Here is a 24021-nt window from a genome sequence, read left to right as displayed (position 1 = left end):
ACTAGAAAATAAGTAAATGAGTCACCTGTTCCTGTGTAAACCCTTCTAAAAGCAATCTTGGTAATCCCACAGCCCTTACAAATAAAAGAGCATCCAGATACCTTTAAGGAATGTTTTATTGTGCAGAATAGTCTCAGTTGGCATTTATGGGGTTTCCTAGAATGGTTTGGAAGAGACCTTTAAAGGTTGACTAGTCCAGCCTCCTTGCAGTAAGCAAGGATATCTTTACCTAGATCATGTTGCTCATAGTGTCATCCACCTGACCTTGAATGTTTCCAGGGCTAAGCTGTCTGCCACCCCTCTGGACAACTTTTGCCAGTATTTCATCACCTCCATAAATTTATTCCTGACACCTAGTTTGAATTTCCCTTTTTTGTTTAAAGCCATCATTTTTTTGTCCTCTCACAACAAGAAAATCTGTCTCCATCTTTTTATAGCCCCCTTTTTAAGTACTGACAAGCCACAAGGTCTCCTGAGGGCCTGTTCCAGGTTGAACACCCCCAACCACTTCAGCCTTTTTTCTTAGGTGTTCCAACCCTCTGACCACTTTTGCAACCCTCCTCTGGACCTGATCCAACAGAGCCAGAGCTCTTTCCGGCACTGAGCTAGATTCCGTACTGGGCGGGGGGGCGGGTCTCGCATGAGTGGATTAGAATCACAGAATGGTTTGGGTTGGAAGGGAGCTTAAAGTCCATTTAGTTCCAACCTCTCTTGCCATAGGCAGGAACACCTTCCACCGGACCGTGTTGCTCAATGCCCCATTCGGTCTGGCTTGGGACTTACATGAAAGCTGTATTAATAGGAATCACCTGAGAAGTGTGTTGAGATGACACCAATTAAAGAAAAAAAATCATTTCTGCAACCTTTCCTTGTGATTCTTACAGCTCTGCAGCTGGCAGACAGCGCTGAAGGCCCGGTGGAAGCCTTCCTGCTGCTCTGCGCCTCCCCCACCCCGGGCACGGCCACCCGTGCCGTACTAGAAACGAGCAAACCGCAATCGCTTTGTATTTTGCCTCCGTTTTCCTTCAGTCCAGCCCTCAGCTCCGCTCCGGCCCGGGCTCCGCCCTCACGAGGCTGCTCTGGGCTGAGGCGCGCCCGCCAAAACCCCAGCGTGCGCCGCGGGGCGGAGCCGCCCTCGCGCCGGCGCCCCTCCCTGCCTTCCGGAGGGGGGCGGAGCCGCGGGGTCCTGCACCCGCGCTGGCGCCTGCGGCCCCGCTCGCGGGCCCCCAAAGATGGAGGAGGGTTGGCGAGGAGGTGAGGCAGCGGTGGCGTGGCTGGGCACGGGACCGTTCCCAGTGCCTCGCTCGAGCTTTTCTCCCTTCTCCTGGGGCTGAGTGGGAGGGCGCAGGAAGGCCTGCCGTTCGCGCGCGGCGGTCCTTTCGCGATCAGCTCCGCTCAGAGTATTGCCCCTGTGCCCTATTCCAGGTGTCAGCCACCCGGCCGTAGCGGGGTGGGGAGAGTTGGGGACCCTGCCCGCTACCTTGGAGGGGGCCTTGCCTGCTGCCCGGGGAAGGAGGGTGGGGAAAACCGACATGGAGGAGGGGGAGTGAGGGGTAGGCGCTGGGGCCCCGGGGCGGCCTCGGGAAAGGCGCCTGCCTCCCGCTTTTCGTCTAACAGAACTTCTGGCGGTGCGGCCTGGAGGTGTGCTGCTCTGGGGCGGCCCTGTCCCTTCACGGGCTGTGAGCTGGGGCGGGGGGGCCTGCGCGCCGCCGGCGGGTACGGAGGCATGAGTGCACCACGGTGCCCCTGCTTGCGCCCGGGCGAGGGAGGCGCGGCCTTGGCCGCATTTCAGCGCGCGGCCGCAGCTCTCCTCATCTTCCCACTGTCCCTTCCCACCCCGGCTGTTTCCCATGCTCTGGCAGGGAGATGGCCCTCTGTCCATGCCTCTGTGCCGAGTGTCGTGTCCCTCTAATCCCGCCTAACTGACGCGGCACCCGTGACTCTTTCTCGAAGAGCCCCCTGGACCTTTCTTTCCTCGTTAATTCGTCGTGGTTGCATGGCAAGTTCTCGATTCCCCTTGACTAACTACAGATATTCAGCAGCCTTTCTAAAGAATGAGGATTGCCTTGTTGCTGTAGTTCAGTTATGGGATGCTGTAATTGTTGGAAAATTATTTGTTTCTTGCAGCTTTCACCTGTGGAAGTCTGATCTCCAGAACGCTTGTGCTTTATAAATGTACACACTGGACAGAATAAAGGTGCAGGGAGTAAAACATTGAAATAATTGATGTGTTTTACTTTACCTGTCAGAGAAAGGTTGAGTTTGGCTCACTGAGATGCTGTAGATGTACAAGCAAGTCGTGGACTGCAATCACAAATGATAATGTGGGGACTCTGGGATAAGGAGTAATGATTTCAATTTAGCTGAGACATTAAATAGGCTTCTTTACTAATTTTCTTATTGTAGCTTGGTATGTGCCATGTCTAGCTTCACTTGAGACCCTCCAAGAATTTTGTAGGAAGGAAAATCTGAGATGTAAATCCATTGGAATCACCAACAGGAGTCTAAAGAGATATGAGGTGGAGTATTTATGTGACTACAAGGTAGAAGAGGTAAGAGAAACACAGACCAATTTGATCACTCTTTCAGCTGAAGTTTGGAAGTGAGCCAAAGGTAGTTTTGCTCATAATATAAAGTAGTAGGCTGTGAGGACGAAGCTCTTGCTGATGTCCAATGAAACATCGTTCAAACTTTGAAATGTAAACAGACAGCAATGTACCTGCTGCTTTCAGGATATTGAAGGAAGGTCTTCTTCAGAAATTGCAGATGTTAGAATGTGAAATGTTTCCCTTTTGAATATCTAGAAGTTAAGCAAAAAGCTGATGCATTTAGATTGTAGCTTGGTACGTGTTATCATGCTTCTTTATTTGCAGGTAACAATCTAGATGTTTCTCTCTTGACTCTTGTAGTCTGATGAAGAGTCAGAGCCATGTGCTGCAACTGGATTTCTGTGGCTTCATTGTGCCAGTGAAATTCAGTCTCAGGGTTTGGCCTTGTTTGGTTATTCAGCCTTTTTAAAATAAGTGCCAAATGTATGCTTCTTGGTTATAAATACAGTATTGCATGGTTTGAACGGATTCTTCTTTTGGGAGGATGGTGGATATTAAAAATAGTGGGGTTTAGATAGTTAAGGGTTTTTTTCCACTAAATTTAGAACTTCTTTTTCTTTTTTTTTCTGAGTGTGATACAACAGTTCTGCTTGCATATATGAGTCATAAAGCTAGTTAGCATAACTTGTGTAACTGTCTTAACAAACTAGCTTTCTTCAGGTATGCCATTTGTTCATCCCAGCTGTTGTGTTTCTTTGCCCCTAGAGATGATATATCAAGTACCCAAAGTTATGCGATAGATAATTTGCCAACAGAAGACTTGATTTTTCTTTCTCCCCAGTTATAATTGTTAGTAGGGACATCAAGACCTTCTGCCATTTCTTGTCTCTGTGGGACTCTTTGTGTTTGTCTCTCTTCTATGTGATGCGTGATTTCAGCAAAAGGAAATGTGGCTAAATCTGCATCTGTTTCTGTATTTCAAGGGCACAGAATACTATCTTGTGAAATGGAAAGGATGGCCAGAATCTTCAAATACTTGGGAACCTCAGAAAAACTTGAAATGCCCCTTGCTTCTTCAAAACTTCCTTAGGGACAAGAATGAGTACATGTCTCGAGCGAGACAAGGCAAACCACTGAAAGTGAGAAACCACGTAAAAGTTTTGCAGCCAGCGGTTGCAGATTACATTGTAAAGAAGGCTAAGCAAAGAATAGCTCTGCAGAGGTGGAAAGAAGAACTCAACAGGAAAAAGAATCATAAAGCCATGATTCTGGTAGAAAACACAGTGGATCTTGAAGGCCCTCCTTTAGACTTCTACTACATTAATGAGTATAAACCTGCTCCAGGAATAAATGTAATAAATGGAATAACGACTGGCTGTGAGTGCACTGACTGCCCTGCTGAGAAGTGCTGCCCAAAGGAGGCTGGATTTATTTTGGCTTACAACAAGCGAAAGAAGTTGAAAATCCAGCCTGGCTTGCCCATCTATGAATGCAATTCATTTTGTAGGTGTGGGCCTGACTGCCCTAATAGGATAGTACAGAAAGGTACACCGTATTCACTTTGTATCTTCAGAACTAACAATGGCCGTGGTTGGGGAGTGAAAACCCTCCAGGAAATTAAAACCAACAGTTTTGTGATGGAGTATGTTGGAGAGGTATGTATCTATCTATCTCATACAGATAACATATTTACAGTGAATGAAATGGAGAAAACGTTGGCTTCTGCTGTGTAACAGATAAGTCTACTTTTGGGTTGAGAAATACAGTAAGGAGGCATGCAAGATGATGACAAAATTATATGATCCAGGACTTCCCTTCATTCCAGAGCAGCTGTGAAAGGCTGAATGTAAAAAATGTTTACCCCTTTGCATCACTGAAGAATTATTGTGGGTATGTTCCCTAATGGTGTATCTCGAGGCAAGTCTTTCTTTTTATTCATGGCAGTAATACTCTTTATTCTTCTCTGGTCATCTTTATTACTGTAATTTTTGCTGTTCCTCAGGCACAGTTGTTGCCAAACTTAGCACCCAGTCTCCCAGTCAGTCATTTCTCTGATATGAATTTCTAAGGTAGTATTTCCAAATATTTCTATTACTTTTGATTGAAAGCAAGAATAAGACTGGGCACTATCTGGTTACTCAGTCACTATTTCAAACAGGCCTTTCATATTATGAAATACAGACCTTCAGTTAATCTTGAGATTCTATGTGGTTCTCTGTTTATCTGGTTAAGCCTCTGCTCTGCTTCAGGACTCTTGACATCAGTAGCTCCTGTCAGACTCTGATCCTGTCTGTTGTATTTCTGACACAAATCTCCTTTGGTGCCAAGTTGACTTAAAATAATTCCTTTTGTCTGTTCACGTAGATGTCTTAATTGTATTTCTTCCACACTTCCTGCCTCAAAACTTCTGCTCACACCTTTTATGTAAAGATACAAGAAAGGATATACTCATTCAAAATACCTCTGTTGTGGGGTTTATGCAGAGGTCATTATGTAATTTTGTGGCTTAAAGGAAACTCTGTGTATTTTACCCTTTCATCTGAATCTACTTATTCCTGGCTGCTGAGTAAGTTCTCAAATCTGATGTTTTAGAGGGTTCTTCTGTCCGATTCCACCACATTTGATACCTGTCTTGCTGCCACATTGCGATTGCTGAGTCTGCACAACAGAATGTGTTTAAACATAACAGGCTGCAGATGAAGTTGTTTAAGTTGCTGCTCCTGTTGAAATGGACTGTAGTTCTTTCCTTCCTTTGGGGAGTTTCTGGATTTCTACCTATGCCAGTACATGCTATCCATTTGCACAGATTCAGCTTCCTGAAGTCAGTGGTTGGGGTTGGGCTGGCCACTAGACTAATGACATTAACCCCTCTCCCTTCCTGCAAGGGAAGAACTGGAAAAAGGGAGAGAGACTTACAGACTGGAAAAGAAAACTAAACCAGGATGTGTATCTGAGTTGTCAGGAATAGGATCTTTCATTGCAGTCAAAAATAGCAGCAGGAGGAGGGAGGAAGAAGATGGATACTGGACTGTCAGCGTGACTAGAACGTAATGACTGGTACCTGTTGATCTTTGTGCAAAGGGAGAAAGTTGGAACTTTATACACTTATGTGACTTCCACAAGACTTTCTGGGTCTAATGACAAAATTGTGTGTATAGAAACTTCAGGTAGAAACAGCTGATTGTATCTGTCATCATCAAAACTTAATATAAGGTGTTGGCATTTTATTTTTCTCCAAGACAAGGTAGTGCTGTGGTGTAGACAAGTTGGATCCAGAGAAGCCTCAGTCACTAATGACTCTAGCTGCATGTATGTATTCTTTATTCATTAGAGGTGGAATGCTATTTCAATAGCAAGAGGAGAATGGGATATTTTTTACTAAGCAAAGTTGGTTTTTCTAACTTGATTGTGGTGTTGGTTGGTTGGTTGGTATTTTTTTTAGTAATGGTTAACAATATGATGCAGGCATCTTTTTCCACTCTTTTTTTTTTTCAGGTGATTACAAGTGAGGAAGCAGAGCGACGAGGCCAGCTCTATGATAACCAGGGAAATACATACTTGTTTGATTTGGACTATGACTCAGATGAATTTACAGTAGATGCAGCTCGATACGGAAATGTGTCCCACTTTGTGAATCACAGTGTAAGACCTTGTTTTGTGTACTAAGAATTTGGAGATTATTCTACATGTGCCAGAAATAACTTCTCCTATTGTAAACATTTTCTTACCATATTCACAACTTTTCTGGAGTATTTTGTCTCATGCCAGAGCAACCCACCCAGTTAGGTGACATCATAAATAGAATGGAATACTCATCCTTTCTAGAATTGCCTGCAAAAATTTGGGAGTGACATGCTGCCTGAAGTGGGCATCTGCTAGGACTGAGCTTGTCACTGAGTCTGCTGGTTTTAGGTAACCAAAACAGAATTGGCTTTGGTATATTTTTTCCAAGTAACTAAAACACCTGATGTGTGAAAGGTGCATGATCAAAGAGTCAAAGAGATAGGAATCGATGCATTCTTTTGTGGCGGGGCAGGATGAATTTTTGTCATTCAAATATTAGTAGTAGAAAAAAGTGAAAATTCCTGTGCTTTCTTTGGCTTATTTATTTATTTATCTATTCATTTTTCCTTCCCTGTTTTCTCTCCTAAATCTAAATTTGCCAGAGAACTCAAAAGTAAATTTTAAACAGAAAATTTTTGTATTGTTTTATTTCTTGTTCATTTGTGAGGATTCCTGAACTAAAAGTTACTGTTTTTCACTGACGTAGTGTGTGTGATGCAGACAGTGTTCTACAAATACAGAAAATCCGTGTTTTCAGGTTTGTGAACTGATGTTTGTGTTTGATATGGGCTCACCAGGGAGAAGGACAAAGAAGGGTTTTAGATACAGCCAACTGCTCTTTAATTTTGGAAATGAGAGTGAAGTATTCTCACTCTGGTGTCAGTTGAATGCCTTCACTTTTGGTTCTTTAATGTGGGATATGTTTTATGCTAAAGATGAAAAAAGCATGCAGAGTTCAACAAACTGACTACTGACTTCTGAGAATCAGAACAAAAAAGTGTTTTCTAGTTCCTGGTAGTGTTATTTACCCTCTCTCTGCCACCCAGTTAACAGCAGATAATTCAGAAGCAATTGAAAAACAGAAATTTATGCCCAGTAGGAAAGTACTGTGACTAGCCAGGAAGCGGTACTTAAATACAGAAAGTAGGTTGTTTTTTCTTTCCTTTCAATGTTAATCCTTTTTATGGGTGTTGTAGGTGAATACTAGCCTTTGAGTGTAGCTTTGATTGCTTTGTCATCTTTGTTTTTGTCATCTTTTGAAGGCACCTTATTTTTCTGATTAGGCTGTTGTATGTCAGTGTAGCCTGTGTACTGCCTTCTTGAGAGGGCTTCAGCTATGAATGTTCTCCTTTAATGCTATTGGAAGAACATGATTTGTCGATTTCAGAAGGTACCTTAATTTCAGACTCGTGTCCCTAAGAGAAGAACCAGTTCTTCCTTTTTTGTGACCCTGGTTTACTTACCACTTCCATGAAACATAGCCTGTGTTTTCCTTAACAGAAACCATGTTGGTCTTTGCCTTACAGTGTGATCCAAATCTTCAAGTCTTCAATGTGTTCATTGATAACCTCGACTTGCGTCTTCCTCGAATAGCGCTGTTCTCTACACGAACTATCAAGGCTGGAGAAGAGCTAACCTTTGATTATCAGATGAAAGGTCTGCAGAATTTAACACTGCTCTTGTGGGAGGGTTGGGCACTGGTAGGTTTTGTGGCAGCCTGACTGATGGTAGCACCTTAGGTTGGGCTCTGTGTCCCCCTAACACAGCTCTGTGGATTCTGGAACAGTCATTGCTCCATTGATAGGCAGTGCAGACAGGATTGCACCCAGAAGCTTTTGTGTGCACCTCTAGTTCACTGCCTCCTTCAGCACTCCTAGTTCACAGCACAGGATTGTAGTTGGAATGTATGATGAGGCAAATTATTTTGAAGGTTTGTCACAGGAATGCTCAAAGAAGTGCTCAGGCTACCATTAAGAAAACCTTCCTTTATTCAAATTGGCACTTCAAGCAAACAACTTCTGAAGCAATCTGGTAGTGATAGTTACAGATAGTTGTAGCAGCTGAATGATCTGAAACACCAGGGCCTTTCTGTGGTTTCTGGTGTCGTTTTGCTGGGTTAGGTTCATTGATCATTGTGCAAAGACTTTGGGAAACAGAAGTTCTTGGTGAAATACTATTGCTGCTTCTGTGATTAAGAAGTGTTCTTAGAATGAGAGCCATGATTCACTGGAACAGCCTCTCCAGGGACATGGTTGAGTTGCTGTCACCAAAGTTTTTCCTGATGCTGTTGGAAACGGCACAAGATAATCTTACCGAGGCTCCCTGTCCCACAAGAGGTTGGACCAAATGGCTCTTTGAGGTGCCTTCCAACCTGGGCTGTTGGATGATTCTTTGATAATTGCCCTTCCCTTCAGTGTTGAAGGCCAGGTTGGATGGGGCTTTGAGCAACCTTAACTGGTGCAAAATATCCCTGCCTATGGCAGGGGTCTTTAACTAGATGATATTCAAAGGTCCCTTTCAACCAAAACCATGATAGAAGGGGTTAAAGACTTCAAAATAAAAAATTCTTGAGGTTTGCTGGCAGGGGTGTTGTGTATGACAAACTTCACATGCAAACCATTTATCCGCAACAAGGTATGGTTCACTCTGCTATTTTATTTTCAAAGAAACATCTCTACACTCCAGAGCTCTACCTCATTCTTGTCGAAGCTCTGTAAAGTACTGACAAATTGATCTTACTTGAATCCTTCAAACTCCTTATTTTGTGGTGGCTGTGATACTGCTATTCAAAACAGGTTGCACTCTCAGCCAGTTGGTGTGGACACAGGCCTGAGGGTACAAGGCAGGAGCGTGGCCTTCCAGTATCTGAGAGGGGCCTACGAGAAAGCTGGTGAGGGACTTTTTTTGGTGTCAGGTAGTGATAAGACTAAGATCCAAGCTAAAGGAGGGGAGATTTAGATTAGATGTTAGGAAGAAGTTTTTCACCATAAGGGAGGTGAGACACTGGAACAGATTGCCCAGGGAGGTGGTGGAAGCCCCATCCTTGGAAGCTTTTAAGGCCAGGCTGGATGGGGCTCTGGACAACCTGATCTAGTGGAAAATGTTCTTGCCCAGGGCAGGGGGAGTTTGGAACTAGATGATCCTGGAGGTCTCTTCCAACCCTGACAATTCTGCGGTTCTGTATTGAGCTTTGGATTCCGAGATGTCTACTGGGTGTTGTCCAAGTAGTTGTAACATGGGTGTTGGTAGAATTTGAGCATAGCTTCAACAAGTTCTTTTAAGGACTGGGGCGGTAGAAGGCTTTTTGAAGCCATTTGAACACGTAGCATGGTTTCAGTCTGTCTTTTAAAACTTTCTTGGTTTTCTGTGTCACAGGTTCAATAGATCTGACTTCAGACTCTGCTGATGGACTTAGCCCATCCAAAAAGAGGATCAGAACTGTCTGTAAATGTGGAGCCTTGTGCTGCAGAGGTTACCTCAACTGAGCTTGGATATCCAAAGTCACAAATACTTTATTCTCTTCTACAAAGACTGTCCTTTCACACATGTGTTGAAGTATTCTTACATCTACTGTAAATAAGTACCGTGAAACCAAGGCAATTACAGTTGTAATTGAAATGGCATTGGCCAAAGAAAGAGATGTAGTGATTCAGGCAAATACAGAACTAGTAACAGGGATTAAAACCTGATTTTTCTAGATCTGTTGTTTAGGAAGCAGTAAAATGTTTGTGAAGAAAACTCTTTAAAATGTACCTGGTTGAAATATTTGAGTGTAAGCTTGCAGCTGTAGGCCTGGGATAAAATGATTTTATGTATTTTCTATACCTTGGAAAGTTTGAAGGCATTTGATATGAATTCTAAATAATAATTGGCGGTTCTTGTGGGTTTTTGTGTCTAAAAAAAAGCTCCAAGAGATTAGCAATAATATTTGTGGCACTTGGGTGAAGGGTTGAGGACAGCTATTGGACAGTGTCTAAATGAAGGTTCATAGGAACATAAGCTGTAAAATGTCCATTGAATTCCATGCAAGTAACATGGTTGGTTTTAGCGGATTCCAGATGTAAGATCAAAGTCTTGAATGTTTTTTTTCGGTTGATGTTTTATTAATTAGGAATTTTACAAACAGTTTTTTGACTTGTGTTGTTCTGAGTTAAGATGCTGCAGGAGACTTGCAGTTCCACGGAGAAGCTGTACGTCCCGGGTGACCCATAGTCACATATGCGGTTTGTTTTCATTGCAGACATGTGGCAGTCATTGCTGAAACAAAGTGCTGCCTACAGTTTGGAAACAGATAAAAGAAAGAGCAGGCCGTGGTCTAACAGAGCTGATGAGTTAGGGAGACACGCTCAGTTATCTGTTAGGTGCAGAAATACCCTAGGAATTGTGTTCACAGCTGAGTTTAAGTTTTTACATACTGTGACATTTTTAGCTAGAGACAGACTTTTGAGATACTTGCAGAAATGTTAACTTCAGTGAAGTTAGGCTAGGGGATGTTACCCATTTGCTGTAGACATTTGTAAGATGTTCTTGAATGTAAAAGCTGAGAAATGTACTATTCTTCAGCTGCTTGGAGTCGTTGTCTTTTCTTCTTTTTCCCTGATCATCTTAGAGTTTTCTTGATCTGTTTACAGTATGTGCTGAGTTTTGCTTGGCTTCGAAACACTGAAGACCAGTTGAGGTAGGTTATGAGGGGAGTAACAGCCAAAGGATGATCCAACTGCTTTATTCTTGTGGATTAAAAGCTTGTAAAGTCCTAGAATGCACTGGGTTGGAAGGGACCTCTAGGGGTCATCCAGTCCAAGTCCCCTACAGTGAGCAGGGACATCCCCAACTAGATTGGGTTGCTCAGAGCTCTCAAAGCCTAACCTTGAATATGTCCAGGAATGGGGCATCCACCCACTTCCCTGGGCAACCTGTGCCAGTGTTCCACCATCCTTATGGTAAAGAACTTCTTCCTAATGTCCAATCTAAATCTACTGTTCTTTAGTTTAAAAAACAACCTTGCATTTTGCTTACAAATCATACATATGTTGATGGGGTCAGGCAGAATAATGTTGCTGCACAAATGGATGCTAGCTATGTATCATAGGCTAGTTACCTTTATAAGGTGCACAGCTGCTGGCTCAGGTGAATGAAGTCAAGTACCCAGCAGATAACAGTTTACTTTAGTTAGAAAATGCCTTAAATTTCATGTTGGTTACTAGCACTCCAAAAAGAGTGTCTCAAGGGATAAATCAGGTTGGTTGTTCATTAAGAAGCACAGTGGCATTTGCACTGAAGATCTGGCTGTATGTCAGAAAGTGAAATTTTAATGCTACTAGCCAAAATTATTTCATGGTTGTGGTGAAGAGAGGGGGGCATTGAAGTACTGTGTAAGTTTCATGATCTACAGTACAAGGAGATACACCTTGAAATAGCTACTTAGTTTAATGACTAGGAGAGTGTTGGCTTAAAGTGTTTGATAGTACCAGGCTCACCAATATCCACACACTTGGATAAATGCTGAATCCAGTCACTTTTTATTATGCCACATCTCTAACAAAATTTTGTTTTTTATATATATATATATAAATTTGAAGTGGAATGTGGAGTTTTAATATTGGCAAACTCCAGATGATCTTGTACCATTTGGAGTCATCAGTGCTCTCTCTTGCCTGTGGCCTGATGCAGCCATGCATTCCACGTTGATGGAATCTGCAGTCTCCAGCTCCTCAGTCTGCTGCTTGCTCTGTCAGGGTGGCTGCGGCAAGAGAAATGGATTCTGTACCAAACGTGTTTCTCTGGTCTCTCCCCTGCAGACTGGCACAGGGCTGGTTTGACACTTTGTTTACCTGTGCTGTGCCTGTTTCCATTTGATTTTAAAACTGCAAGTAAATACATTTTAAAAGGTAAAAATTCTAGGGGTTGTACTTGAGTTCAGTGTCTGCCTTTTTTCCAGTGCAGTTTGTTACCAGCAGCACTGGAATAACACTGCTGTTGGTTAAGGGTGTTAACCTCTTGTATGGTAAATAAAGGACCCTTCATGTGCTAGGAGGTAATGGCATTTGGTATTTAATGGAGGTAAACCCATCTCTCCAGGCTCCAAGGTAGAGCCTTGAACAGTATTTACCCTATTTGCATATTCACAGTGCATTTGGATTGCAGCAAGTGAATAAGCCTAATGGGACATCATCATTTTTAAAGCTCCTTTTGCTCTGGTTATGAGTTCGGAGAAAACTGCAAAATTAGAAAAGGAGAAAAGCTGTTTTCAGTTTCTCAAAGAGCCTAAACCAGCCTAGCTTCTGCCTTTGTTTTGCTTCGTGGTCTGTTAGCATCACCATGGCCACCAGTTGAGTGGTGTATATGCACTTAGAGACTGGTAACCTGTGATCTATGCTCTAGCTGGTCTTTCTTTTGTTGGATTTCATTTCTTTTTTTTTTCTGTAGCAAAACTGAAACTGCAAGATCACCTGTAAGGAAAGCTATTTATCTCAAGTCAATATTTTGGTTATTTTTAGGTATGTTTTAGGACTGTGTACATTAGAAGATGCAGTTTGTAAGCTCAGGAACACTTTCTTTTCATAATGTGTGATCTGTAGTATTGCTATCTTCCTATAGATTTTGATAAAATAAATTAAATTTAGTTTTTCTCTTGTTGTTGTGATTCTTAAACAAACAAACAAAGGGTAATCAAAGCCTGTTGCATTTGCTTTAAGATTGCAACCTCTACGTTCCTGTCCTGTACCCGCATTTTCTAGCACTGTAAGGAGTGTAGTAGCACGATCATGAGGAAGTTGTGTTTGCTATTCAGTTTATAGCTGTGACTGGTATACATTTACACTGTCAACCTGTCTAAAGCAGACTGGTTTCCTATACATTTAAGAACACAATAAATAATGTCCTTAGCCTAGAGGTATAAGGAAAGAGGCGCACTGAAGAAATTCTGCTGTGTAGCACTTTATTCCCAGAGGTAGTTACAACAGTATCAGGCTTGCTGGAAAACACCTCAAACCTGACAGCAGCTTCCAGATGTGGTCTAACAAATACCAGGAACAGTGATCAAGGTAACAGTGGAGAAATACATGGATTTGAGTATCCTTAAACCCACACATAGGTGACAGCAATATGTCTTTGTTTTTCCCCCTCCTGCTATTTCCAAAGCTGGCTGGTTTAACACCAGAGGTTGCTCAAGGTGACAAAGACTGAATGCATACTGTCATACCAAAGGTCTGTTTAAGTCTGGGGGCTGAAGATCACACACAGGGGAAGCATTGTGGATTTTTAGATGACTGCTGCTCAAGCACTGCAGTTTAACAAAAATCTGGCTAAAACTTCTAAAATTTCCATTTTAGAAGAATTTTGGCAAAGAGTTGGTTACTAGGGCATGTGGATGAAGAGTCTTGATTTGAGGTCTGAATTCAGTGAAGTCACCAGAATGTGGCAGAGGAGGTGACATTTGTTGCTCTTACAGAGTGAGCAAAAAAACCTGCCTGGGACAAGAAGGTTAGCTTCTGTTGCTGTGAGTTTGCCTCCAGAGCAGACTACTGCTGTTGGCTTTGGAGCCACATGCCACAGGATTTTAAGTTGTTCTGAAAACAAATTCAGAACAGACCAAAACACAGAGGAGCTGATGACAAGTTGTTTGCAACAAGTTAGGTTAAAACCATAGACAAGAGTGTATAGTGCCTCGTTCAGGAATTAAAATTAGGGGACCAAACCTAATTGATCTGTCCTGCAGTTGTTTTATAAAAATAACTGCAGTGAAAACTCACAAAGTGCAACTGTTGCATTGTTTGCATAGTTGTTCCTGGAAGGTGTGCTGTTCCCCATAACAGTTAAAGCTGTGGTATTTTATTCAAACCTGAGATCACGCGTATGTCAAAAGCGAGCTCTTAAGAGCTCATTATAAAAAGAGAAACACTAAATTTCATGTAGTGTTCTACCCTTATTTTTTTGTCTACTTACTGTCCTGGAAAACTGAACCTTGGAATATGGAAGGTTTTTACAGTCCCTCCTAGAAATACTTCCTTGTCGGTATTTCAAAGAAGGAACAATAAGGTTGTAGAGGCTGCAAACTCCTAGTTCTGACAGGAAGGTATTTCTGTAAAAAACCTGCATTCATGAGCACAACTGCAGATAGTAATCAGCACTAAAGAGAAAATTAATTCAGAGGTTAATAATAAATTTCAGTGTTTGCAAGTGTGATGGAATCAGTTACACTTGTCTTCAGGAGGCTTTTTTCTCACTGAGTATGTTTTCACCTGCTGCTAGCTTCTTATACAAAGAGTGCAGTTTATCTGGCTGAGGCACTTCAGCACCAGGAGTCAAGGGGATTTCAAAGTCAGAGGAGCTCTGGGAATCTCTCCTCAGTTCTAGATCAGGAGTTCTGGAGTTGTCACTTAATTCCAGTACATTGTGTATGTGAGCAGTGCTAGCTCCTTCATTTTTCTCAGTGTCTTTGCTCTTCAAGCAATATAAAGTGTCACAGGCACAAGATTGATTTTGACCCAGTGGCTTCCACTCACTGTTGTCAGGTTGAGTGTCTTTGGCAGTGTCCTGAGATACAGAAGCAACTGTTCTGCTCCCACCTCTGCTGAAGTAACTGAAGTCCAAAGCACTTCTCTCTTGGGAGGTAATGAGTACAGTGTCCATTTGGCTGTCCAAGCCCTGGCTCCCCTGCTCTGATATGTGTGTTGACTGAGAAGAATTTTGGGAGGAGATATGTGTGGAGTCGCTTACTCCATCGGAATCACTGAAGAGTGACTGGGACCCACCCGTGTCTGCTGAAGAGGGGAAGTTCTCCTCATTTTCAGAGCTTTCTTCTAGTTTGTTACACTTAAAAAAAGCATCCCAGCGAGGGACACTGGCATCAGACTCCTGGTCACCAGTTGCCCCATTGAAATTTGTGGTGGAAGTGGCATCTGGTTCATTGGAAAGAAATGGAACTGTGTTTTTTTCCAGTTCTTCATCGTCATCGTCATCATCACCGTCATCATTCGATTCTTCACAGTCCATGAAGTCTGCCTTGAGTGAGGTGTAATTTGTGGTAGTTTTGTAACTTTCTGTGCTCTCATTAATGTTTCCTTCAGCATTTTCAGATTGTCCTGTGCTGAAGGGTCTGCTCACTTCTGTCTCCTCTTTTGGAATCTTGGGCCTTGCAGAAGATAGTTCTGAATCAAAGAGATCATCTTCATCTGTCAAGGGGGGAAAAAAAACAAAGAGGAAAAATACAGAAAAGTCATTAAGAGAAGTTTGCATCTCTCCTAAAATTTTGTTAAGAGCAAAGTTTTAATAAAAATTAATTTGGTATAAAGAGAAGACCAAGTATTGTAACCCAGATGGAGACTCAGCAGGACTTCACTGCTAGCGTTTACCTTGCTTGTCTCACACAGTGCCTTACAAGGAAAGCTGCCAGTTGCCATCTTTCATGTAAGCCACAGCAGAGCAGATGTAGCCTGGGTAGACAAATTATTCAGACCTCTGATGTTTTCCAGGTGTGGTGGGTTGAAAATTCCCACCAACATTAGGGAACTACCTAGCCCCTTCATACTTGATGCTTCAGAAATAGCTGTAAAGAATACTGCAAGCCCAGAGCTGTCTCCTAGTTCCCAAGTGGCTTCCTAGAGGTTGTGTACAACATCTGTTTACCATAGTGTTAAAGCCATGAGGCACTAAAAAGGCTGCAGTGTAAGATAATGAAGAGTAATTCCACTGATACATCACCCTGTCCTCCACAACATAGGATGGGATAAAAGTGAGGTTAGAACACCCTTTACTAGGGGTGGTGTAGGGTTGTTGGATGGAACTCTGCCTGGAACTTGCAGGACTGCTGAGCATTAATTGTGTATAAGACTGCAAACAAGTGTGTTTTCACATAATTAGTACTCTTATATCCTCCTAAACCCAAGTTCATTTATCTCTCTCCTTTCTAACTATTGCTTTGAACAGTGGTGAACACTATGGCTTTTAGAACCTCTTCTTAGTCTTGGACTTCAAGGCACAGTAGCACCAGCAGAACCTTTACCTGTATCCGAAGAGTCTCTCTTGTGGACTCTCTTCAGTGTTCCTAGGGGCTTGTACCTGGGTTCCATGTTTCTCCTGTATGACCTGCATAAGGGCTTTAATCTGAGATGAATGAGAAAAATGGTTCATATTTACAACTTAGAAGTTTTTTCAGGAGCAAGAATAAATCTTTTAACTTGATTTAGGTACACAGCTTCATGCCTCTCACAGGCACTGCAGCAAATGTGTCATAGCAAAGGCAGCAGCAGCTAGGGAAAAGTTCTTAATTCATTGGTGAGCTTCGGGAGCTTAAAGGTAGAAATCTCTCCTTTCTATATATTCACCTTAATATTTGGAAACTATCTTGCCTAGAGAAGACACCAGGTTCAAAATCTGACTGCAGTTTTATTCAATAGCTATGAAGTATCCCCTTTCTTACTATGGAACAAAAGCAAAAGGAACAAAGAAACTTAAGTCCCTATTTTGTTCAGACCAAGTGACAAGACTTCTGCTCCATAACAGCTCTACACTGCCAACATCTGTAGCAGGGCAAGAGCGGGCCTCTGGAATGCTGTACAGAGGATAGGAGTTAAAATCCTAACAAAATCCTCTGTAAAAGAATTTTCTGAGAAGTAGCAATCACAACTAGAAATAGGTCATAGAATAAAGTGATATAAATGTGTATTCACATTCCACTCAGACTTAGCAGCAAAGCCTCTACGTGTAGACAGAAGGAGCGTGTAGAATACAGACTCAGCACAATGTACAAATGTTCTTCAGGAAGCTGAGGTCTGCAGGAAGGGATATAGAAACAAAAAAGGTATATCTGAATTATCAGGTAAGTAAAGCAAAGGGCAGTGGCCTGCTTGAGAGGCTGGGATTCAGGAGAAGAGTTGTCCTTACAAAACCAGAGATACGTCAACTCCATTCTGCAGTCACTGGTGACTTACATTTCCATCACCTTGTCTTCTGTCCCACCCACTGGCAGTACATTGGGATAGACATTCACAGGACAGATATAGCTCAGGAAATCTTTAATCTAAATTGAAGAAAAGAAGAAACAGTTTAACAGGTTACACCAACATTTAATAATTTCACATAATAGCAGCACTGATTAAAGTACACTCACAAGTGCTATCTGTTGTCTCAGGTAAAGTCTGCAATAAGAAAACAGGGCTGAAAAGATGCCAGGGACTCAGTCTCACCTAATCACCTCACAGCAGCTGCCACCCCTACCCAGATCATCAGCGTCTCTGGAAGAAAAGGCTAGATAGACTTGTTCCTAGGTAACACAATCCTGTGCTTCACTGCTATACATCTGTTTTGACCTGCATTTTTCTCACTGGACTCCAAGTCACTAGCTGTGCAGATTCCTTCTTCCAAAACTTTACCTGAAGTCCCCCTTCAGCCTATTATGACAAAACATCACTTTGTCCAAGCCTCACTCTGTTGTCTTCCAGATACTCTCCAGACCATTAATTTTCACAAAGAATCACATCAGGTTTGGGGGCACTCCACTTTGGCTGGGGTTTTGTCAGTACTGAGCACAGGAAACACTTGCAGGGTTGCAGACTGAGCTTCTGCCTACACAGAGCTGGAGGACTCACCTATTTTTGCACATGGAAGTGCGAGTCTGTTATGATACACTGCCTCCCATGCTTTGTCAGCAATGATGCAGTGCTCTATGTACTATGGCTTGTAATCCTGCCCTACTTTCACATGCTCTTCAGCAGCTGTATCAAAACACTCTTCTGTCCTTCAGCATCCAGAACTTCCTATCCCATTATGTCTTGTTACAGAAAAGATTTTTTTTTTGGTGACATCATTCACTCCAAAATAATGAAAACTTTTATGCTGAGTACTACAAGTATACAAACCTCACTGTATGATGAGTGGAAAGAGAAACAAGCCCTGTATGTACTCTCCCCAGTCCTGAAAAAGAGGGGAAGCACAAACATTAGGTAACTGATTGCCATCCTCATTCAACAGACTTAAGAAGTCCAGTTTGAGACTTCAGTTACACAAGCATCAGGCAAGATATGCACCTGAAGCCAAAGGTTTCTGCATGGTCCAAATGCTCACCTCACTATTACATTGGTCTTCTTGATCCTTTCCCCAAACCACATAGTAGAGGGCTTGATACTGATTACATGCAAAGGAGTTCCATTTTGGCAAGTCCCACAGGGGAGTCTGTTCCCTCGAAAGCAATCATCATCCTGTCAAATGCATTATGAAATTAAGTGCAATCCTGATCTTTTCTCCCCTAGAAACAGTATGTAGTCAGACCATCATCTCACTTCCAACTCCTCTGAAACACTCTTTATTGTTGCATCTTGCTTCCACAGTACAGCTGACAAAGCAAATCAATCATAGAAACCCCAAAGTTTGTCTTCCATTCTACCTGCATTCCTCCAAACTAGAACCTTCAGCTTGATAGACATCCTGGAAATGGAAGGCCATGTAAGCACACCACGCATGGCTGCAGATGGTGTCATCTGAGGCACTTTTGATAGGTATTAACAACTTGAATCTGACTGATCTAATCTGCTGCTTACTTCACTTAAATATAACTCTTTTTTTTTTTTCAGGCTTCAAATACAATTAAACTATTTTGAAGATCAGTTAGTATTTTTTCCCCTTTTATTTTGGATTACAAATTTCAACCCACTATCTAGAAGTCCTCCCTCTTCTTTAAGGCACCATTTAGCCCAAGTCTTCATTAACACAACAGGACCAAGACCTTAGCACCTATAAGCAGTTTTTCACAGCAAAGCTGGCAGAGGCTTTGCAAAGTGATACCCACCCGAGGGTGTCGACAGGCATGGATCTGAGTGTGTCGATCTGTAGTGACATGGTAGAGGATTTCTGGCATGTTTCTGAACATATCAAGTTTGTTCACGTGCACCTAGAGAAAATGCAGAGTTTACTCTTAATTAGATCAATGTGCTTCCAGCCTGCAGCTGGAGTAATTATACAGATGTGGTTCTGCTCTCGACAAATGCTGGCAGGCATTTAAACACTACCCACTAATAATGTCTGAGCAGAGCAGTATCAGCCAAGAGTAACTCAGACATCTAGAAAAAGCAGAACATAAATCCCTGTCTGAAGAGGGATGAATATTCATCAAAGAAAGTCAGAAGGTATCCTGGTAAGTATTAATGTCATATGTAAATGAGAAGGCTTTTATCAATCACAAGATAAAAGGGAGCTTGAAAACCAGGGGTTAACTTCTACCTGCAGGGCTCTCATGCTCCAGACTCAAATCTAGTGAAGTAATTTTGAACACAACTGTAGCTTTTTAAGTGAAGCTAATGAAAACAGGCACATCCTTCACATACAGTAGTCCTCTGAACAGCCACCTCCAGCTTGGTGACTGGCCACAATCATTCCTGAAGATCTATTCTAAAGCAACAACTACAAAACTATTACCTTAATTCCAAGCTCTTCACTGAGGTTTATGAATAAATATTCATATCCATAAGCAGCTTTGCAGTTCAGCCACACAACGTGATAGCGAGACAGCGAGGTCCAGCTCCGCACTAACTCCAAGATCCCCTTTAGACATTCCTCCTGAAAAGTTCAGAGAAGGTTGAGAAACATCTTTGAAGATGTTTCCAAAGTGCCGTGATTTGGTAATGCCAAATGGCATCACCTTACAAGGCTAACCTAACAAAGGGGTGGTTAATTAATTAGCAGCTTTACCAACCTTTCCTCTCACAGCTTAGACTTACCCTGCTTGGTATATGATAAAATTTGGGATCACAAAAGGTGGTGTCCAAATATACACTCTGGATGTCTTTTACTCTGAAAGAAAGAAATGTGATACCCGAGTGAGCACTGACTGCATCGCTGTGCTAAGATACACCACTCCCTCTCTTCCAAAGCAGGCAATTCTTCCTCTTTCTTACAAAGAGAGGCTCATAACTGCAGTATTGCCTGACTCCAAATATATTTAAGTCAGAATTTTGAAAGTGAGTGAAGAGAGTACATAGTTCCTGAATTGCCCATGCTCATGTGATCTTTTATTCCCTCTAAACCCCATGAATGACCAAAGTCTAACCTGGATCCTGAATGCAAAAGCTCCATTCTGGCTGCTTCTCCTTTTGCAAGCCTGAAATCCCCTGTATAGAGCACAGTGCCATTTTCACCTTCAAACAAAAACCTACAAACAGAAACATTTTAGTCAAACTCAACAATATAAAGGTGTCCATTGACTGCCTTGCTCAGGGCAGACTGCCTGTTTTATGATGTGAAATAATCAGCTGTCTGGTCCTAGATAAATTTCAGATAAATCAAGTAATTCAGACTCAGTATATCTGGGGAATAACCTAAGCTGGGTGGAGTTGAAGACAAAACCCTCCCTGTGAGGGTAGCCCAGTTGCAGCAAATGGAATCTATTTGGCATTCATACCAGGAAGTTAGGCACCTTCTTTTTAATATCATACTCGAGTGAAGAATTTATTTTTACTCCCAGGTTTTGTATGTCATTTTTAAGCACAGTTTAAATCAAGAAAACCAGAGTCCAGAGGCATGAAGAAAAGTAATCTGTCCCACCAAGGTAACAACTTCTATCTGGACAGATCCCGGGTAGTAGAGTGTTGTTCCAACCTTGACCAAAGCTGGTGGACCCTGCCACAAGAGGATTATCTCTTATCTCCACATAAGAGTTTAAAATTCACTAGGTTTTTCTAGTTAAACAAAACCAAACAAAAAACCCCACAACCAACCAAAACAACAAAAAAAAAAAACAGTACTGAGTGAGAACTCCATAGGACAAAATTCCCAGTAGAGAAGTTTAGGGTATTAAAGGCACATACATGACTGATCCTGGACAGTGACCAGCTGGTAGCAGTGTCACTTCTATATCTTCTTTCTGGAAGAGATGGCTTAGCATTATTTTCACACTTCAGTAAGTATACCAGTATGTATGTTTGTTTTCCTATAACATACCTCACCAGATGTTTCATCCACTAAAGAAATCTGCGTTGGAGTTTCAACTTCCAGTGCAACCTGTAACAAAATGAATAAATGCGTCACAGGATTTACTGAACATTCTGCCTCATGCTTGTGGCTAAGTGCTCACTATGTAGACATCTTCAGCACCTACTGTGGCTAATGCTGTCTGTAAAATCAGACTCATTTTCCCTTAGCAAGTCATAAGCTTCCATTTCCAGTGGAAAACAGTTTCCTAAAAGTTGTCTGAAAATAAATGGAGATATTTCAATAAAGTGTGCATGCTAAAAAGGTGACAACATGCTGGCCACAGCTTTGGTCTCCCTGCCTGGATCCCATGCCTTATTTTTGTATGACTGCAAAGTGCAGTCCCAGAACACACCAGTGGATCTTGCTAGGACAGATCTCTGTACTGCAGTCCTCCTTGCTGTTCCCTATTATCAGAAGCAGAGCCAACAAATCACAACCAGCAAATATTTCTGTGTTTGTGCAGAGGTAATTAACATATAGACTGCAATCAATCTCCTCTTTTCTCATACCCATTACTAAAGAGTCCTGCGATACACATGCTCTGTGGCTGTCTGCATGGTTAATTCTCTTAAGGCTCCCCTCCCATTCTCCTGGTTTTTTTTTCCTTTGTTTCAATGTTTGTTCTTCCACCCAAAAAAAAGCCAAAGTGAAAGGAAAGTCATCTACCATTACCTTCCTTAGGTATAATCTCTAGCTTCTCTCAGCTGAGTGATCTCAACACTTTGGATTTCACTGGATTAGATAGATTCACAAGACACCACATCACACACCTAATTTCTAGGCAGCTCCACAGGATCCCTTCAGTTGGTACTCACTCACACAGAGGTGGTAACATTTGGCTTCTCCACCACATCCCTGTATCATGCTTACTCTCCAAACCACTCAGTTTCTTAAGGTTTCATATAAAGTTAATTATCTTCTCCCTCAGCTTCACAATTAAACTAGGACCTCAAACAGAAAAGTTCCCTACTTTGCTTTTTTATCAATACAAACTTACTTTCCAGGTCCCACACATAAGAGTTTTATTGGATATGGAGCTTAAGACCCACACTTACAGCCTATTTAAGGAAACTGAGACATAACTCCCCACCCCAAGAAAAATAAGTTCCAGCTTGCCTGAAGCCCTTCTTGACCTTCCACTTGCCTAGAAAACTCTCCTGTCCTTGTTTGGGGGATTCAGCAAAATCTTTATGCTAAGTGATGCTGTAGTTACATACAGTAAGATGTGGAAAGAAACATGCTGGATTTCAAAGCCCGTATCTGCAAAGGGAAGGAAATAACTACAAGTCATACCCATACATGACCACTGATCACTTGAAGTTTAGCTCCAAACAGTGGAAATCAAGTAAATTAAATTAAGTTCTTTAGTGATTTTATACCACTAAAGCATTTTCATGATACATTGTCCTTTTCCCAAAAAGCAAAAAAGAAAATAATATAGCTAAAAGAATACAAACATTCCAAGCAACATAGGACTTTAAATGATGCAAAGGGAAAACCAATTAACAGGTGCAAAGAGAGATGAGCAAGGTAAGGAAATAGAAGAGCAATACAAATGAGAGGGGACATTTAAAGCTGAAGCTGAAATAAAAGGATACATTTTTTTGGAGGGGAAAAGGCAGATTAAGCAGAAAACCACAATAAACCAATCCCACAAAGCAACCAACAAGGAAGAGCATACTGACGCAACTACTTCAGGCCTGGAACACTGTACCAACACCAACATTTAGACATTTCTGAGCTTCCCCTTTCCTAGAATCACTCATTGGAAAGTATTAAGTTAAAACACAAAATGAAACAAACTCACAACATGATTCTCCCAAAATTTGTACTTCCAGTTAGTCAACAGCAATTCCTTAGTTACAGGCGAGCAGTACAGTTTCACTTTCAAACTGTAGAGAGAGAAAAAGAACACAGATAAGCGTTTTTTTAAAGCAGAGGCAGGGAACAACCTAGCAATACATCAGCACCCAGCACCTTGTACATGAAAACATTCCCTCAGACTCCTCTCTCACTTGAAGAGACCTGCAGAGCAGTAAACCTGCAGGATCTGTTTTGTTCCAGGAGCCTCTGAAGATCATCTAGTCCAACTCTCCTGCTAGAGAAGGATCACCTAGATTAAATCACATGGGCACATGCCCAGGTGAGTTCTGAACAACTCCAGAGACGAACACTCCACAACCTCTCTGGCCACTCTGTTCAGTACATTGTCACACAGAATTGGCATCAAGATGAGCTGCTCCACTTTGTGGAGCAGACCTTTCTTCAACACACAGAACCCCCGAAGGCATACCTGCGCGTGCCCATGCCTACGTGGTATTGTGCAGACGTTAGCTGTGTGGTATACGGTCACATGCACGCAGATCTTTGCTTATTTCTACAGCCACTAAGGTCTATTTTGTTCACGCTTTGCTTTGAACCAGCCACTTCCTCCGCCGGGCTCCTGGCCCGGCAGGCTGCGGTGCAGGCCGGGACGGGGAGACAGCGGCTGTGCCTGGGCCATTCCGAGGCAGCCCCCCCGTCCACTGTCTCCCTCAGGCAGCCCCGCCACCAGCCCCTACCTGCTCTCCAGTCTCCTCTTCAGGGCTGGCGCCCGCAGCCCCTTCATGTGATCTGGGGAGAGAGGGCACGGCCGTCACTCGGGAGGACACAAAGAGACACAGGGGGGAAAGTGCAGGCGGCGCCACGGGGACGGGCGGGACTCACCCTTGTGGCAGTGCGAAAGGAAGTAGGCGCGGGCGCGCAGGTTGTGGCGGTCGAAGCGGTCGATGGACACGGCGGGGTACTCGTGCACCCGACCCTCAAACCGGCTCATGGTGACCAACGGTGCGCCGCTTCCGCTAACGTGGCTCCGCCTCCTTGGCCTTTCAGCCAATCGTGAGGCGGCACCTCCTCCTGACAGCCTATCAGAAGCCTGGCGGGAGAGACGGGGAACGGCTTCTTA

General features: G+C 42.7%; 2 protein-coding genes across 6 annotated transcripts in view; one reads left to right on the top strand and one right to left on the bottom strand.

The window, feature by feature from the left end:
- Positions 1-1174: 1174 nt before the first annotated feature.
- On the top strand, positions 1175-12742 carry SUV39H2 (SUV39H2 histone lysine methyltransferase). Its single transcript, XM_068168016.1, has 6 exons — positions 1175-1254; positions 2407-2552; positions 3533-4204; positions 6045-6191; positions 7640-7769; positions 9489-12742. The coding sequence occupies exons 1-6, from the start codon at positions 1233-1235 to the stop codon at positions 9596-9598; spliced, it is 1227 nt and encodes a 408-aa protein (XP_068024117.1). The 5' UTR covers positions 1175-1232; the 3' UTR covers positions 9599-12742.
- A 274-nt stretch (positions 12743-13016) lies between these two features.
- Positions 13017-24021, bottom strand: part of DCLRE1C (DNA cross-link repair 1C) — a 39550-nt gene continuing 28545 nt past the window's right edge. Inside the window, exons 2-15 of one of the 5 annotated variants that reach the window (XM_068167970.1) lie at positions 23784-23991; positions 23639-23690; positions 22885-22969; positions 21045-21104; positions 20912-20967; positions 20155-20256; positions 19826-19898; positions 19524-19664; positions 18898-18999; positions 18177-18310; positions 17972-18026; positions 17045-17133; positions 16117-16217; positions 13017-15286 (exon numbers count right to left, since the gene is read on the bottom strand). In XM_068167970.1, the coding sequence (XP_068024071.1) occupies positions 14319-15286; positions 16117-16217; positions 17045-17133; positions 17972-18026; positions 18177-18310; positions 18898-18999; positions 19524-19664; positions 19826-19898; positions 20155-20256; positions 20912-20967; positions 21045-21104; positions 22885-22969; positions 23639-23690; positions 23784-23892 (2127 nt within the window). In that variant the 5' untranslated portion in view covers positions 23893-23991 and the 3' untranslated portion in view covers positions 13017-14318. The other 4 variants (XM_068168002.1, XM_068167985.1, XM_068167978.1 and 1 more) reach the window with 4 other exon arrangements.

Source organism: Melanerpes formicivorus, unplaced genomic scaffold (genome assembly GCF_026170545.1).
Source record: "Melanerpes formicivorus ecotype bairdi unplaced genomic scaffold, bMelFor1.0.p_v2 SCAF_3, whole genome shotgun sequence".
NCBI lineage: Eukaryota > Metazoa > Chordata > Aves > Piciformes > Picidae > Melanerpes > Melanerpes formicivorus.
The sequence above is the reverse complement of the archived record's forward strand: the minus strand, read 5'-3'. Positions and strand labels throughout refer to the sequence as shown.

Excerpts from the sequence above, each read along its gene's own strand:
- SUV39H2 (XM_068168016.1), top strand. The coding sequence starts at position 1,233 with ATGGAGGAGGGTTGGCGAGGAG. Across the intron at positions 1,255-2,406 it reads GGAGGAGGGTTGGCGAGGAG|CTTGGTATGTGCCATGTCTA; the intron begins GTGAGGCAGCGG and ends TTCTTATTGTAG. Across the intron at positions 6,192-7,639 it reads CCCACTTTGTGAATCACAGT|TGTGATCCAAATCTTCAAGT; the intron begins GTAAGACCTTGT and ends TTTGCCTTACAG.